We start from the raw sequence: 16,820 nt of genomic DNA, 5'->3' as shown, positions 1-16,820 counted from the left end.
ATGTCTCATAGATTACCTTTGTGATGAAAATGGGTGCAAGTCCCCCCCCCCCCCCCCCTCAATTTCTCTATTTGGGAATTAAGTGTCAATGTGGCTGGTTGATTTACTCGTGTTGTACCTCAGATTAATGATTGAACCCAACTTCCATTATGAATTGATAATAAACTAGGTCCCCATCACTCATAAACTGACACCGGCTGTGTGCAAGTACAGTTTATTGCCTACTTACATTTCATGAGAGATAATCCAGTCTGTATGACTACGTGTTATCTTGATTTATCACTCGAAGATTCACAGTGAGAGCTTGTTTTTTTTTTGGTTTTATTTATGGCGCTGCCAGTCGGAACATGCTTGCCATTGTGCTTGAGAACTTAATACTGCAATTTAGAGTGAGCAAGTGAGGAGGCTCGCTCCTCTCCTGCAAGGACAACCAGCAGCACCAAAATATCTCTGCGATGCCAGGACGGCGACGCGCTTTTGGAAGTGTGTTAAGAATAGACCCACAATGGGGCTCGCTCCTGTCTTCCGTGGTCTGAGGACAGACGGTTGTCTGCAGGGGACCGAGCAAGAGGTAAGACGGGCAGTATCTACTTGGTTTCAGAGACCCGAGTGGATCGGGCTGGATTTTCCAAGAAGGACCTAACTGCATCTCTATCGAGTGTCAGACTGCCACTGGAAACCTTGTGAGCGGCCACCTGGGGGTTATTATGCTACTGGAAACAACTGTGGCCCTGGCTTGAGAGGGTGTATGTGGAAGGAATAGTGGCTGGATAGGGAGCGAGGTGCTGGCTTCGTTTACCCTGTAGCCCGGGACTGGAGGTGGGAGCATGGCAGGACCCAGTGCCTCCGGGATCATCTTCATCTCCGTCAATCACAGCATCACTTTGATGGGTGAGTTGACTTCACCGACAGAGATTAGATGGTTTCTGACTTAATCAAATAGAAAAAAAACCTTTGGTATCATTGTGTTATTTATGTGCACTTGAATATTTCAGCTTTTGTTGTGGTTGTATACGATTTTTTTTTGCGTTTATAAGAAAACCTGCTACGCTCATTAAGTCACGAGTCACTGTCAAATCAGCACATTTTTAAATTCTGATGTGCTTCACTCTCAGGAAAAGTGTGGCTCATCGTGATGATCCTCCTCCGCATCTTGCTGCTCCTCCTTGCTGGTTACCCTCTCTACCAGGACGAGCAGGAGCGATTCGTGTGCAACACCATTCAGCCCGGTTGCGCCAACGTGTGCTACGATCTGTTTTCTCCCATCTCCCTGTTCCGATTCTGGCTGGTGCAGCTCGTCACCTTGTGTCTGCCCTTCCTCATCTTTGTCGTCTACGTGGTCCATAAGGTGGCCAATGGCCTCACTGTGGACCTGAACTCCTCTGGCCACGTCAGAGACATGCCACTGTTAAAGACCCACCAGGAGCCATTCAGCAAGACGAACGGCAACGAGATGCCTCAGGTACCTGAGCGAAGTTTGGCCCGGCACTTCACGGGAGCATACATCCTACATCTGATGCTTAGGACTTTGCTGGAGGCAGGGTTTGGAGCAGCTCACTATTATCTGTTTGGTCTCTACGTCCCCAGGAGGTTCCTGTGCCAGCATCCACCGTGCACCACCCAGGTCGACTGCTACATCTCCAGGCCCACTGAGAAGACTTTGATGCTCAACTTCATGCTTGGTGTGGCCGCTCTGTCCCTTTTCCTAAACGTGTTGGATTTCATCTGCGCAATCAAGCGCTCGGTGAGGCAGAAGAGCAAGAAGAAGATGTCGCTGGAGAAACTATATGAGGAAGAGCAAGGCTTCCTATCGTGCGGGGGGGCTTCTAAGGGAAAGGACAAACATGCCTCCTTGGCTCTGCAGGATTTAGAGGGGGAAGCAGGTCAGTCAGGGGGGTTCCGGAAGAGGCGAGGAAGCGGAGGGGGAATGCTTGCTTTAAGTCAGGATCCATCTTGTCTGGAGCACTCCTCTCTCCCACTCGCTCCAGGACCCCCAGGTTGCAACACAAACGGGAACAATGGCTATTCTGTTTGCCCAGAGGAGGCTCTGGAAAGGAATGGCAGTGAGGCGGCTCTCTGTCCCCCAGAGCCGATGGGAACACCCAGATCCATCCGTGTTAGCAAACGCAATCGACTCAAACCGCCACCTCCTCCCAGACGGGACCTTGGGTTGCCCCCTGCGGCATCAGCAGGGACAACCGGGGAGGTTTCCACAGCAGCAGCAACCAGTATTAGAAGGGTGGGTCAGTATACGCTGGTGGAGCTGGGCAGCGGCGCAGAGCTACAGGCCAATGATGATGGACAGGACAAAAGATCAGAGTGGGTTTGACTACTTTATTTCAAGGTCACTTTGAAACGTAAGAGTGAGGCAAATGGGTGTGACAGCAATATGAGAAACAGACTGCGATGCCCCGAGGTTTACACAGTGGCAGCAACTGTTGGAGCTGACATCCTGCCACGCTCTCTACCTCGTTTTACAACAGACTGCACTGTCACTCAAGGAGAATCCAGAACAGCAGTACGTTCATCACGTTTGCTGTTTGCTTTTTTTTTTTATCATGCCATTTTATCACATTGCCTTCGAGGAGCATGCCTTTTCCAGCTCAGTGGATACAAAGCGACAAGAATTCAAGTCATGAATTCAAAACCTCTTGACGAAACAAGTCAGGAATGACCGGACACTCTTGCCTGAAGTGTCCCTGAGCAAATCCCAACCTTGAGAAAATCTAAAAGAGTGCAGTCCACCTGTTTCTTCTTCCCTTTTTGGCTTCACCCCACCTACAATGACAGACTGTACATAAACAAAGGCAGGCCTTGACTTGTTCCACAGACACAAACACCCGCCCCTACCATTGTCATTCTATACGATACAACCAAAGACCCTCTCTGTTGTGTGTAGGTCACGGGGGTTAAAGTGGATGCAGGTAGCCCTTGGGCCCAGTGCTTGGATATTTGGGTGACCTTCTGGAAGAAGAAGGTTGGGCTCAAATGAAAGACAATCGTCTTGCTTAAGGTGCTGTAACTGGGCTCAAAGAAAAGAACAGGATTCCTCTGTCAGAAGTGAAGGACACTGAAGTCCCTCAAAGCCCACATAGGCTAACAAAGCAATTATGCCCCCCCATAGGGGCTCTGTATTTATGGAGACGGCTTGTCACGCTATTTCAGGGCCTCGTGGGGCTTAGGAGGAATACAAGCCTGTGCATACACACTGACACTAGAAATAGAGCACAGCGGAGCTCTGCAAAGGAGCAGCGTTGTCTGTTGCCCTTCGGGATATCCCCACCCTGCCTGCTGATGGCTTTGGTTTCGCCTTGATCAAAGCTCAATTGCTCATGTGGATGCTGCACCTGCATCGCACTGACCCATGTCAATCATAGATGCTATGATGGCAATAAAACCATTTTCCTTGGCTTCCAGGTTTTTTCGACAGCGGTGTAAGCCCCTTTTCTGAACATCCTAGCCCAGGACTGTGACACACTCCCACCGTAAATCAGCAACATCACCATAGGACTGTCGCTCAATAGCTGAGGGGGCCGGTCTTTGTGTAAACGGATAGCTTTTGATCCTTCTCCTCTTGTGGGCCCTTTGAAGCAGACAAAAAGCTCCCGGCGTCAGTCTCTCACACCCATCCACAGAGCTCTGCAGCCTGGAGACCAGGAGGCTTTCATCGGACCACAGCAGGTCTGACGGTGCCACGCCTCCTCCATACACCCAGTGTTTAATGTAAACGTAATGACCCTGGAAAAGAGATGACGTACAACCACTTTCACCCAAGCTGGACTCAGTTACACTTGTTGATTACTGGTGTTCTGCCCTCTAATGCCTGGGTATATTGTTAAACCACCTGGGGATGATCTTAATCTAAATTTTATTTTTCATCATTTTCATCAGGTGCCAATTATCCTGTAAATGACAATGTTGATGATATAATGTTGAACAATCTGTGTTGTTTTACACACTTATATCGCTATTTATACGTACACATTTTGTATAATTTCCCATCTTTCATATCAAATGATGGTTTTTGTTTGATTTCTTGTTTTTTAATGTTTTGCACTGACTCTCTAATGTAAAGTCATCCTTGTATGTGTAATAGTTATGGCTGTTCATCAGTATCACTGATATTACATAAACTACTGGGACATATAAGATTACATTATTTCTTTAAAGCACTTTATTGTAACTGTTCTTGTTTGGGCCAGTCCGTTGTGCTGTGGTCTCTTCATCAGTACTGTAGTTTGAAATGTTGCTGCCCTCCAGTGATGCAAACTGTGAAATGCTGCCATGTGGAATCCAAAACTTGAAATTGTTGGATCTGGTGTTGTGATTAATGACTTTTAATATGTGAATATTTTTATCTTCCTAAAACTTGTGATATTTAAAAAAAAATGTATGAATATTTCATTTGTGGGAAAAATTGTTGTTGTTGTTAAAACATTTTAAGGTTTCCTACTTTTGTTTATTTCTGGCCACGCCAATGTAATATTCACCACAACAGTAGCTGTGGCACTTCATTGCTTTAGAGGTTTCTTGGTGCTTTGGGATGTTAAAATGCAGATATACAAGTCCTACTGACAAGCTGGGCGCGTTTATCCTGCTGAAGGGACCTGGGGAATATTGAACTGTGGACCCCATTCAAGGCCCCCAGGGGTCCATGTCACTGGTGACATTTTCAACATCAAACCCCATTTTGTTACTAACCTTACCCAAGTCTTTGAGTGTCTATAATAATAATAAAAAGGTTAAATCAGACGTCAATGAATGTGAGGGGATATTTATGTTGCAGATGTGCAAACTGTAAAAGAAAAGAAGTAATGTTTCCTGATTTTGTTGAATTAAAAATGTCATTCAGGCAGGATTACATTTCTCTCAAGACATATTTGCTGTCGCACATTAGTAGAATATCAATGCCATTTCATAGATGAATATTGCAGCTATTGTAATTAAAGCTATGATATGTCACTTAACTCAATAAGTAACAATGTTATACAACTTGTTCATTGGTTTACTTAAATGATCCCAAATGTTTCGGACAATGTTTTAAACTTTATATTGTAACTATAATTTTGATCAAGGTGACGGTTGGTTTCATTTGGTCACATATCAGGGGCGTCCTGTGTCAGCATTGTATCTGTCTGCCAGAAGTGTCAAAATACACTTTATCCTGCCACATTTTCGATGAAACACTATATATTTAAACGTAGGAAGGATTTTAGTGATCAGACGTCTGGGTCTTGTCAGAGAAACGAGCTGAGCTAATGCCAGCAGCAGTTGTTCCGTCGGCAATCGTAGCATTGCCGGTCCGTTTTTCCAGGCCCTGTGCAGGTTGCCCCATGTAAACTGGAATGCTGGGAATGTATGTGTGCAACATGCATGTAGTCACAGGTATGTCTGATGCTGCTGCTTGTGCTTCCTATGAAGAAGGAAAGCCGAAAACCTGCCAGGGCTCGTTCTGTTGGGTTTCTCCTCGTGTCTGAACTGTTTACCTGCTCATTTACATTTAAACAGCCAGGGAGGAGGCAGGGCTGAGAGTTGAGCAACACTTCTTTTCTTCTTTTGTTTTTTTTAAAGCCAGTTAAGCGCCGAGACCTCTTCAAACTCCGCACGGTCCATCATTCCACCATGTTGGTCTCTTTCATCCTCCTGTGGCTCTGTGTCGTCTTCTTCATTCTCTGTCTCAGATGTCAGAGACCCAAGAACTTTCCGCCAGGACCTACTCCTCTGCCGGTGCTGGGGAACTTGTTGAACCTCAGCCTAGACAACCCCATGAAGGACTTTGAGAGGGTAAGAAAAACACTGACACGGGACTGATCATCATCGTCGGCCACATTCCTACCGGAGTAAGTTGTACTCTACTACCGTTTTCGAAGAACCCTATGAGAGTGGCTTCCGATTTTTTTGAGGCATCCATTGCTTCACGGCAAGTGACACAACAGCAATATTTAGATTTGGATAAGAATGTGTAGGCCACTATGGTTATTGGGAGAAACTTTTGCTCAGCAGTGCTGTGATTTCAAACGCCTGGCTGAAAAAAATCTAATCTGATTCACCCTGTAATATTTCAATAGGCTGGATGAGGCAATATTCTCAGTCGCTGACTTCAAAAAGTAAATCATCTACGTCGTTGTGAGAGGAAGGAAGATCCGATGCATGCTGCATTTGCCAATGCTTAACGATAACTTTAACCGCGTCTTACTGGCCCCTTTCCTATAGCTGAGGAAGCGCTATGGAAACGTCTACAGCCTGTTCATTGGTCCCAAACCAGCTGTGGTCATCAATGGGGTGCAGGCCATGAAGGAGGCGATGGTCACTAAGGCTGCCGACTTTGCCGGACGACCCCAAGACATTTTTGTCGGCGACATCACCCAGAACGGTAAGACGGAGGTAAGGACCGAGTACGGAAGATCGCTGAAGGTAAGAAATTCATGCCCACATCCGTGCCTGTTGCAGCAATGGTGCTGGCAGACTACGGCCCTGGCTGGAAGGAGCATCGCCGCTTCACTCTGATGACCTTGAGGAATTTGGGCCTGGGGAAGCAGTCCATGGAGCAGAGGATTCTGGGAGAGATACAGTTCACAGCGGAAACACTGGAGAAGAGCATTGGTACGACAACCGTGGGTGAACTCTCTGTGCCCTCTTCGACAGTCGGCACATTATTTACACAGTGACGTGCCGCTACAGTAACATAAACACGGCTCCGTCTGTCGCAGGTACAAACTTGAGTCCCCAAGTTCTGTTTCACAACGCAGCCTCCAACATCATCTGCCAGGTTCTGTTTGGTACACGATACGACTATGATGAGGACTTCATCAAAGTGGTTGTTCAGTGCTTCAAAGAAAACTCCAAGATAGCTAATGGGCCCTGGGCTATGGTGAGTCCTGTCTGTCAGAACCACTATTCCATTCGGACATTTTGCTCCGGGGAGTGATAATGACATCCGAATCAAGTCATTGATACAGTCGTTATTTGAAACGCATGACGTCCTGATGCTCCTCCTGTTTGTGATGACGACATGTTAAAAGAAATAAAAGAAAGTAATGATTGTGACAGAACTGAAACAGGCCTTGAAAGACTATTGGTTGGGACTATTGAAAATTACCATATCGGTCCTGTATTGATACAATCGTGTTCCTCTTGGACTTGAATCTGGTAAAGCTTTTAATCAAAATCCCATTTTTTTATTTAACAGTTCAGGATGGTTCTAGCTCTTATTGTAAACAGAAGATACGTTGAAAGATGTCTCCTCCTCTTCCCTCTTCACCCTCAAACTGAATCCAAAACTATCTGCAACAAAAGAAAAACCCAGTTTGTTTCTTTCACAGCTGTATGACTCCTTTCACATGATTCGAAAACTCCCGCTGCCATTCATGAAGGCCTTTAAGAACATTGAGGTTAGTACTTGGTCTGGTTTAAAATCTCATCCCCCCCCCCCCTTAGAGCAAAATTGTGCTATCTTTTTTGATTCCATAGAATCCTGGAACATTTCCTCCTTTTTGGTCAATGACAAGACACAAATTTCTGATTTCTCAGACGTGTAGGAAACTTTCCACCCGCCTGATTGCGGAGCATAAGAGGACCAGAGTCCCCGGGCAACCGCGAGACTTTCTTGACTGCTATCTGGATGAACTGGATAGGGTGTGTGCGTCATACAAGTAAAGTATTCAAATAACAGAGGAAGAACGAAGAAGTGAACCAACTAACAATAATAAAATCTCTTCTCATTCCAGAGAGGCGATGACGGTTCCTCTTTCAGCGAGGATCGACTCAGCCTCTTCGTTCTGGATCTTCACTTTGCCGGCACTGACACTACATCCAACACCCTGCTCACTGGCTTCCTCTACCTCATGACCTACCCCCACATACAAGGTCTGACTGCTATTCTTTCCAATCTGTGATTTCTGTCAATGTGGCTTTTGTTGAACCTGTTTCATGTTGTCTCCGTCAGAGAGATGTCAGCAGGAGATAGACCTCACGTTGGAGCAGAAGGCGCACGTCACTTACGGCGACAGGCACAACATGCCTTACATGCAGGTAGGTGCATTATTAAGACTGTTTGGTTTTGATTTCTTGGTTGTTCCTCTGCTGCGAGGCAAAAAAACAGCCAACTCATAGACGGAAAAGAGGGAATCCAGAACAGTCCCGCGCGTCACAGGGGAGGAACAGAACACGTGTCATGACAGACGAACTGACGGAGACGACGTGAATCACAGAGACTGCATAGCCGGGGTGGGCGGGCCGGGGCGGACGGAGCACAGGTGAACCGCATGAGGAGCAAGTGCAGACAATCACAGGAGGAAAGGAAGTGAGGAGACACACCGACAAGGCAGACCGAGGAACTAAACTGAAGAAACAAACCACGGTCAAAGTCCGCGAGAAACAAAAGAGGTCCACGAGAGTCGTGAAAGAAATAACCAAAAGTCGGTGAAGAGTTCAAGAGGGTCACGGGGGCAGAATGGCGACGCCTGGTGGCAGAAGAGAGACGCCGCGGGGCCGTGATCACGGCTGCTGACACAATTCTACGGGTCTCGCTTCTTCTCATGTTGTTTGAAAGAAATCCATGGCAGATTCACGCATATTTGTCTGTCTGATCTTTACGAATCCAGGCTGTGATCCATGAAGTCCAGAGGACGGCCAACACTGTCCCTCTCAGTGTCTTCCACTCTACAACCACAGACACGGAGCTCATGGGATATTCCCTGCCACGGGTAGGCAGCAACTAAAAGACAGTTTTGTTGGAAAGATACATTGTTTTTAAAATAAATAAATAAAAGCACTTCTTCTGCCGCCTGTCTCCCTTGGTGCTCTCACAGTCGTCCCTCTTGTTTTCCACAGGGCACATTGATCGTCCAGAACCTGGACTCGGTGCTGAGCGAGGAGGGACAGTGGAAATTTCCTCACGAATTCAACCCTGACAACTTCCTCAATGACCAGGGCGAGTTCGTCAAACCGGAGGCCTTCATGCCTTTCTCTGCAGGTGCGAGACCTCCCTGACCTCCCTGAGCCCCAACACTTTGTGCTGCGCCTTCTTTCTGAAGGACAACTCTTTTGGCTGGTTTTACTAATTTGACCTTTTACATCCCCAGGTCACCGCGTGTGCCTCGGTGAGAGTCTGGCTCGTATGGAGCTCTTCCTCATCACGGTGACCCTGCTGAGGAAGTTCAAGTTCATCTGGCCCGAGGAGGCCGGAGAGCCCGACTACGCGCCAGTTTTTGGGGTGACTCTGTCTCCCAAACCTTACCTCATGAAGGTACAACTCAGGGCCACACATTAGACTATCTGCAGGGACGAAGGATGTGAATCCAAATGGACACAAGTGGCCGAGGAGACGTAAAGCCCACGGAGGCAGAAGGCATCTTCTTTATTGTATGGATGAAATGATCTTGCCAGTGTAGCATTGTGTTGTCTAAAGGTGGCGGTGAAAGGACAATATGTGGGTAATGCCTCCCCCAAGTGGTAAAACGGTGGTAACGCATTTAATAAGGTGTCATTTTCAAAAACATGAAAAATGTGACAAGAAAAAGCTTCAACTCTTTGGAGCGACCTGATTTCTACACAACACTGGACATACAACGTGAAGTACATGTGCTTTTTAAAATAAACATGATAGGATTGTACAAAGTTGGGATTCATTGTCTTTTGAAAAAAAAAATTGTGAACAGCTTAGTTAATTAGATATTTTGAATGTTTTTAAGTGCAGTATTTATTGATGGAACACCACATGAGTGACACTGACAGCAATTTTCAATTTTCTCTTCATTTCAACTTTTTAATTTGACCTTTATAAGAGACACGGCACATTTTTATAGCATAAAAAAAAGAACATATAAATATGCTTATGGATTATACAAAGAAATTGAGGAGATAGAAGTCAGGGACTGACCTCAACCCTCCTCCTGACCGTGGCATCGGTGACGTCCACGTCCCTGAGAAACTGGAACCATGCAGCCTGGCGCGACTCAGGGAGGCTGAGCTCCTACATTTTCCAACATCTGGCGTCTCAGACGGCCGGCTGGGAATAAAAGTGGCCGGGCTGTAGGTCAGCAGCCTCACCATTAATCTAAAGGGGGTCACTGAAACCCCAGGGTCACCGTTATGCTTCATGTATAGAAGAACGCGACCATGGAAACTCTGCTTTTTTTCTGTAGTACAATAGTTCGTCTTCCTCTGTCAAATACGCTCTGGCAAGTAAACAGAAACTACACTAACCAACATCGTGTGTACAAAACCCACATGTAGCCGCATGTTTGCACTTTTTAAACCGCACATTTAAAGGTGCATACTGAGGTCAAAGTCCAGAGCTGCTAAAAAAAACAAAAAACCCATTTCACCCCATTTCATTTCAAATGTCAAAAAGTTATGTTTTTAAAGCAACAATGATTCTCTCTTGTCCCGCCTCTCAGCCACCCTCTGGCCTCTGTGTCCGCCTCTCTTCAAGCGCCGCCATTAATATTTGACAGGAAGTGATGTCAGAATGCTCCTCCTCGCCCCCGCATGGGAGGCTCCCACAGCTGAACACGGGGGTCACGAGAGAGAAGACATTTCAATCAGACGGGGAGGCTGCGTGTGGAGATCAGTTCTTAGACCTGTGCCCTGGTCTGAGGGGGATGTGTTTCCCTCCTGTTTTGTGAAGTGTCGGTGACTTGGTTCTGCAGCGACGTGAGCCCGGTGATAACGCCAAGCTCTCCCGGCCACTGCTGGCGGTCGAGGACAAGCCCCAGCAAGATTCCGATGCGTCCGCAAAAAAACACTCGAGGTGAACTCAGACTTGACCGGAACCATTACCAGTTAACACCCGACAATTGTGAGAGCCCTGCCCTGTCTGTGAGAAGCACCTCTTACTGCTTTCCCCTGCAAACTGCCCCTTTAGTGGAGGAAATGGGCCGTTACCTGTCAATTACAATGTGTGTGTGTGAAGGAGTCAGGTCAGGACGAGCTGCTTTTATGTTCCCGGACGGTTGGTCCGTGGGGGTAGTGTGTGTACGCCGGAGGCTATTTGAATGTTAAATCTGCCAAGAAGAAAAAAAGAAAAAGAATCTTAACAAATACAAAAGTTTGGATCTTAGTTTAAAGACTTAACTGTTGTCAAGGTTCAAGTGTTCCGTGCTTTCTGCGGTGACACCTGCTGTGGAATAACGACTAGGATTATCATGTCTAGGCCCCGCAGGCGCCCAATCAGCTGATGGCTTCAACAAATACATTTCACATCTTCTACTTTGGATATAAGTGAAAATATTCGTTTCGATTTCTCCATGGGCCCTGTTTCCAGACATTAACCCGTGTTTCTGATAGGATTTTTTGATTTTACTCCCGGGCTCCTGTTAATCCATCGATTCATCATTCAAGTTACACAGATGAAATCAGCTTGTTCAAGTCGTCCGCGTTTCCACACAGCTATGTTGATGCGTTGCATCTGTTTGGCCCCTTCCTAAAATAGGTACCTGAGCAGGTGATGGGCTCCAGTTGGGTGGGGCCGAGTTCAAATGTCACTCACTGGTCATCCAACGGACGGTGCAGGAGGCAGCAGCTTGGTGCGGTGCTGCAAGAGTTAATTCGTGCCTTTTATGAATCGTATTTTTGAATAGACATGTTAACTCTTTTTGCACGCACCTCGGCCTGATAACCTGCTTTTTCAACGTCCCCTTCGTGATTTCCCATTGCTTGAACAACACTGTCTGCCTTCATACGAGGAGGCAGCAATACAGCCCAACATTCACGTTGGGCTTTACGCAGGAGGATGGAGACAATGTGCAGTGCTGCTCTCACCACTAGGTGGGGCTGCACATCAGTGTCATAGCGATGGGGCAGGCAGTCTGAGCTTGGAGCTGCACACTGGAGGGAACACCCAGTAAACAACAACAACAACAACAACAATACAGAAACCAAACAAGAATGGATGATGCCAACAGCTGGTCTCCACCAAGCTTAGAACTGTAACTGAGAAATGATCCATTTTCTTATGACCCGTCAAACTTGCATCCGAACAACGGGATTAAAACTCCTTAACATGATCTCCAGTAGCTGCACACAAACACTTAACACGGAACAGAACCGCTCTACCTCAAGGGGCCGCATCCTTTTCATAGTAAACCCCCCCCCCCCCGACCTTTTTGCTCTCACTTGCAGCACACCTTCACCGCCTGGTGTCTTCGCTGACAGCTGCGGTGCAGGATCCATATGGCTGATTTGCACAGCCAACAGATGCACGTCTGCACCACGCCGAATAGAAGCTTTGGGGAGTTTCACATCTGTAGTGTGCAGAGTGTAAAAGAAAGAAGAAGAAAAAGCCCGAACAAAGCAGAAGGTACAAAGCACACTGTCGCTATTGACCAGTAAATCAAAGGCATTTTCTCCGCGGCGTTACAGAGTATCATCTTATGCCAGAGCATCGGGTTAATTGGGACCAAACCAGATACATTTGTCGCAAAAGATGCCTCGATTAGGGGCTCCTAAGATGTGAGATCATGTGAACGGACCACCTGTGGGGCTTTCATTGCTATTTCAATATCATTCATGTCAAGGCCCCTGCACTCACTGACACAGCTTGAGCCGAGGGAGAAGAAGATGTTTCAATTCAGGCTCTGCAGGAAAAAGAAGGGAAAAAAAAGCAGGGACAAAAACCAAACACAAGACGCAGGGGGCTCTGGCAGGTTTCAGCTCTGACAAATCCACAATCCCCCCCCAAAAAAAGCAGAGAGAGAGAGAGAGAGAGAGGGGTTCCAAAATGCTCTTTCAATTGTAGGACATCTATCAAAGCATCCAAATGGGGACGTTTAGGGGGAACCTTGGCACATCAGACAGACACTCCTAATACACACCACCTTTATTCTGGGCCCGTTGAAAAAGAAAGATCAAAGTTTCTGCAGATGAAAAGGGGCCCGTTCCCTGCATTTATACCCCCCATTCACCCACTCCCTCTTTTACTAAATTAAGAAAGCGGGCTTCGGCAGGCATGTGAAGAGGACTTTTAACAATTATGGAGATGCTCCAGCTCAACCCCTGCCTCTAATTACCGGCCTGCGATGGTTAAAAGGGCTTCCCCTTTTAGCCAGGACTCTCGGAGAGCTGCTAGTGCTGCTGCCATCCTCGACACGGTGACCACAGGGAACCACAGAATGTGCCTGCATGCTCTGGGAAAACACTAGAAAGTTACACAGATCCTCAAGATTCATCACATGTTTTATTGCCAAAATAAAGGTCATATTTGCTTTGTCACAAAAAAAGAGACATCTACACTTTGTACAAATTTACAATAGCTTATAAAGTTTTCTTTTATACACAAATGTACACGGTTTCTTTTACATAACTTTTTTTTCTTCTCATATAAATACATTGGAAGTTACAAAATAAAACAACAACGAACGACCCGTACAAAATACTTGGGCACTGTTAAGGCTTAATTTAAACTGTCTTTGATGTGATTGAATTGGACAATGTTATCTGGCACTAGATAGTAGATAAAATGGTAGAAAAAAAAGAGAGGAAAAGAATAGAAAAAAAAGAAGCCAAATGCTCTTTGAATGGAGCTCATGGGGGGACGAGCGCGTCGCCCTGCTCGCAACAAGTAATGCCCCGTTTGCGTAAAAAGCCTCCGCACGTGCCACTAATACATACACACAGGGAGGAATTAACCTCGGTGAATGCCAGGTACATTGTTTCAACCACTTCTCCCCACAGAGGTGTGTGTGTGTGTGGATGCTCAGGAGGCAGGAGTGGGACACACACACACACACACACACACACACCTCAGCAGCGGGTCATTACTATGCAAATTGGTTAAGACAGGGCGGGATGGGTTATCTCCCGAACAATTAGCAGTCCTCGTAAGCGGCTTTTGTTTTCCCCATTCAGACCTGGGACAATGGCATCTGCTTGGGGCACGACACGGAGCTGGCCGTGCCCGACCTCCACGTCAGGCCGGTGCTCACGTCGCTGTACATGGAGCCGCCCGTGCCCTTGCTGCCCCAGCAGCACCTGGTGCAGAACGTCCTCCACGAGTCCAGCGTCTTGCCGGACCAGATCCACACGCCGGACGTGATGCCCACCAGGAGGCACATGAAGTACTTGAGCATGAACACGGCGTAGTCCGGACTGCGGCGGTCGCGCTCCAGCAGGCAGTTGGAGCAGTTGTGCGTGATCTCCCACGTCTGCCTGTTGTGCTGCTCGTAGAAGTAGCAGGCGACGATGGTGGTGGCCGGCACCGTGTAGAGCACCGTGAAGATGCCTATCCGGATCATCAGCTTCTCCAGCTTGTCCGTCTTGGTGCCGCCTTGCTTGATGACGCTGCGGATCCTGAACAGGGACACAAATCCGGCCAGGAGGAACATGGTGCCTATGAACAAGTAAATCACCAAGGGCGCCAGGACGAAGCCGCGCAGGTTGTCCAGGTTCTGGTTGCCCACGTAGCAGATGCCCGCCACCGAGTCCCCGTCCACGGAGCTCAGCGCCAGCACCGCGATGGACTTCATGCTGGGGATGAGCCAGGCGGCCAGGTGGAAGTACTGGGAGTAACTGGCGATCGCCTCGTTGCCCCACTTCATGCCGGCCGCCAGGAACCAGGTCAGGGACAGGATGACCCACCAGATGGAGCTGGCCATGCCGAAGAAGTAGATGAGGAGGAAGACCACGGTGCAGAGTGCGGGCCCGGTGGTCTCGTAGTGGATGTGCTCCACGTCGAACTCGCGGCTGCACGCCACCTTCTCGTGGCCGGCGATCAGCCGCACGATGTAGCCGACCGACACAAACATGTAGCACGCCGAGAGGAAGATGATGGGCCTCTCCGGGTACTTGAAGCGCTCCATGTCGATGAGGAAGGTGGCGACCGTGGCAAAAGTCGACACGAAGCACAGCACGGACCACAGTCCGATCCAGAAGGCGGTGAACGCCCGCTCGTCGTGCGTAAAGTAGGGGTTGTGGCACGGCATGGCGCAGTTGGTGACCTGGCCCGTCTTGACGCGGTTGTACAGCGGGTGGCGGTCCGTGTTCACCGGCACCATGGGCTCCAGACACTTGCAGCCCGGCTCGCACGGCGCGGCAGGCGGCTTGTACTTCCCAGGCGCGCCGGGTTTGCCAGGCTTGCTCTTGGGCGGACTGTAGCCCTTGCCCGGGTGGTTGGTGGGCTTGGAGAGGACGGGGGAGACCGTGGTGGAGTCGGTCCGGTTGTAGTCCATGCACAGCGTGTCGGGGTTGCCCTGCACCGGCAGCAGGTCACACTTCATCCTGTCCGGCCAGGGGAAGCCGTACTGCCTCATGAGAGGCGCACAGCCGGCCCGCGCTCTCTCGCACACGCTCCGGCACGGCGGGAGAGGCTTTTTGTAGTCCTCCAGGCAGATCGGGGTGTACATGCTGCACAGGAAGAACTTGAGGTCCGGCGAACACTGGATCTCCACCAGGGGCCAGAACTGGTGCACCTCCAGTCCCGCCTCGTCCTGCGTGTCGTGGTTGAACTGGTTGGGCATGTAGGTGTAGTTGTAGCCGATCCCCTTGCACAGGGGCACGGCTATCTCCTGGCAGGTGATCTCCTTGGCCGCGGTGCCGCTGGATCGGGGCAGGAGAGCCAGCGAGAGGAGCAGGTGGATCCCAAACAGGTCCATCTCTCCGGCGCGTCGCGTCCCCCCTCTTCGGCTGCCGAACCGACGGCGAGAACCCCCCTCAGCCGCTCCGCCGCCGCGGTCCCGTTACACGCGGCGCGGCGAGCCCATCTCGCTCCTCGGGGGATCGCGCACGGAGTTGCGAGCGGTGCGCAAGCCGTGTTTACTTTCGGCTGAGCAGCAGCAGGAGGAGGAGGAGGAGGAGGAGGAGGAGAGGAGGAGAAAGCAGCCTTCAGGGCGGCGGGCAGCAGTCAAGATGGCTGAGAGAAGAATCCACCTTTTTCTCCTGGAAGCTGCTCTCTCGTTATCCTCCAACGCTCGGTTGTTCGAAAAGAAGAAAAAGAAAAATCCCAAAGTGCCGCTGTCCGATCGCTCCAGGTGGGAAATAAAAACGTGGGCCTTCTCTCTTTCTTCACAAACACAGCGACCACATTCGGCCGGCTCGTCCCACCTTAATCCTGGTTCCCATACAAATCATCAGCCTGGCGACGACGCGGTGACAATATATACGGCGGCCGGGCTGACTCCGCCCCCGGAGCCGCGGCTCCAATCGCAGAGCCGCGGGGGGCGGTGCCTCCCATGTGTCAATCATTTGGACCCCCCCCCTTCTCTCTTTCACCTCAAATGTTTTGTTACACTACAGCTCATGATCACATTTGCTCAGCCGGTGTCTGTGGCACCAGGCGGTGATGTGGACGATGTGTAGGGTGACTGGTGACCTGCAAGCACATGGTTATCACAAATCAAATATGAACATTTAATCATAAAACAATCATTAAAAAAAAATCATCATCACATCATACTCCGTGTATGTCAATGTATGGCGACCCATTTCCCACAAGAATATAAACTTAAACTGCCCTGCAATGGGTTTGTGCCATATAAGTCATTTAAAATATTATTATCATAATCACAATCACATGTCCCAAGTGATTAAAGCAACGAGCTACTACCTCAGGAAGGGACCAAACTTTCTGCTCACTGTGTTGTGACTTCCTCTGACACACAATCTTTGATAGTGTCACAACACAACAATGGCAACACACACATACACCAGGCAGAGAGGGGGAATAGTTGTCCCTGTGTGTGTGTGTGTGTGTGAGTGTGTGAGAGAGTCAGTGAGTGAGAGAGAGGGCAGTTTGTTAAATTGGCTAATTTGCGCATGATAAGACTGCCCAGGGAGCTGTCTGTCCTCGTGAAGAAGCCGTTTTATTTTTTAAATGAGGTGCTAAT

The 16,820-nt window shown here is 48.7% G+C and overlaps 3 protein-coding genes across 4 annotated transcripts; 2 read left to right on the top strand and 1 right to left on the bottom strand.

Moving 5' to 3' along the window:
* The first annotated feature begins 308 nt into the window (after positions 1-308).
* LOC118291510 (gap junction delta-4 protein) lies at positions 309-4,852 on the top strand. 2 transcript variants are annotated; one of them, XM_047329985.1, is made up of 4 exons: positions 309-891; positions 1,116-1,883; positions 1,989-2,239; positions 2,900-4,852. In XM_047329985.1, the coding sequence occupies exons 1-4, from the start codon at positions 828-830 to the stop codon at positions 2,990-2,992; spliced, it is 1,176 nt and encodes a 391-aa protein (XP_047185941.1). In that variant the 5' UTR covers positions 309-827; the 3' UTR covers positions 2,993-4,852. The 2 variants fall into 2 exon arrangements, with proteins under 2 accessions (XP_047185941.1, XP_035475710.1); XM_035619817.2 differs by having other exon boundaries at positions 1,116-4,852.
* Positions 4,853-5,427: 575 nt separating this feature from the next.
* On the top strand, positions 5,428-9,606 carry LOC118291502 (cytochrome P450 2F2). The gene is made up of 11 exons (XM_035619803.2): positions 5,428-5,784; positions 6,214-6,373; positions 6,451-6,603; positions 6,711-6,871; positions 7,323-7,391; positions 7,531-7,635; positions 7,728-7,866; positions 7,946-8,031; positions 8,604-8,705; positions 8,833-8,974; positions 9,084-9,606. Exons 1-11 carry the CDS (start codon positions 5,623-5,625, stop codon positions 9,269-9,271), a joined length of 1,467 nt encoding a protein of 488 aa, XP_035475696.1. The 5' UTR covers positions 5,428-5,622; the 3' UTR covers positions 9,272-9,606.
* A 3,552-nt stretch (positions 9,607-13,158) lies between these two features.
* Positions 13,159-16,074, bottom strand: fzd8a (frizzled class receptor 8a). The gene has a single exon (XM_035619641.2). The coding sequence runs from the start codon at positions 15,588-15,590 to the stop codon at positions 13,845-13,847; it is 1,746 nt and encodes a 581-aa protein (XP_035475534.1). The 5' UTR covers positions 15,591-16,074; the 3' UTR covers positions 13,159-13,844.
* Between the last annotated feature and the right edge of the window lie 746 nt (positions 16,075-16,820).

This window comes from Scophthalmus maximus, chromosome 21 (genome assembly GCF_022379125.1).
Source record: "Scophthalmus maximus strain ysfricsl-2021 chromosome 21, ASM2237912v1, whole genome shotgun sequence".
Classification (NCBI taxonomy): domain Eukaryota; kingdom Metazoa; phylum Chordata; class Actinopteri; order Pleuronectiformes; family Scophthalmidae; genus Scophthalmus; species Scophthalmus maximus.
Note: the sequence above shows the minus strand (reverse complement) of the source record. Positions and strands in the feature narration are given on the sequence as shown.

Coding starts and splice junctions, on each gene's coding strand:
- LOC118291510 (XM_035619817.2), top strand. CDS start 828: ATGGCAGGACCCAGTGCCTCCGGGATCATCTTCATCTCCGTCAATCAC. Junction 892..1,115: donor TCACAGCATCACTTTGATGG/GTGAGTTGACTT, acceptor CTTCACTCTCAG/GAAAAGTGTGGCTCATCGTG.
- fzd8a (XM_035619641.2), bottom strand. CDS start 15,590: ATGGACCTGTTTGGGATCCACCTGCTCCTCTCGCTGGCTCTCCTGCCC.
- LOC118291502 (XM_035619803.2), top strand. CDS start 5,623: ATGTTGGTCTCTTTCATCCTCCTGTGGCTCTGTGTCGTCTTCTTCATT. Junction 8,032..8,603: donor ACAACATGCCTTACATGCAG/GTAGGTGCATTA, acceptor TTACGAATCCAG/GCTGTGATCCATGAAGTCCA. Junction 8,975..9,083: donor CTTCATGCCTTTCTCTGCAG/GTGCGAGACCTC, acceptor TTACATCCCCAG/GTCACCGCGTGTGCCTCGGT.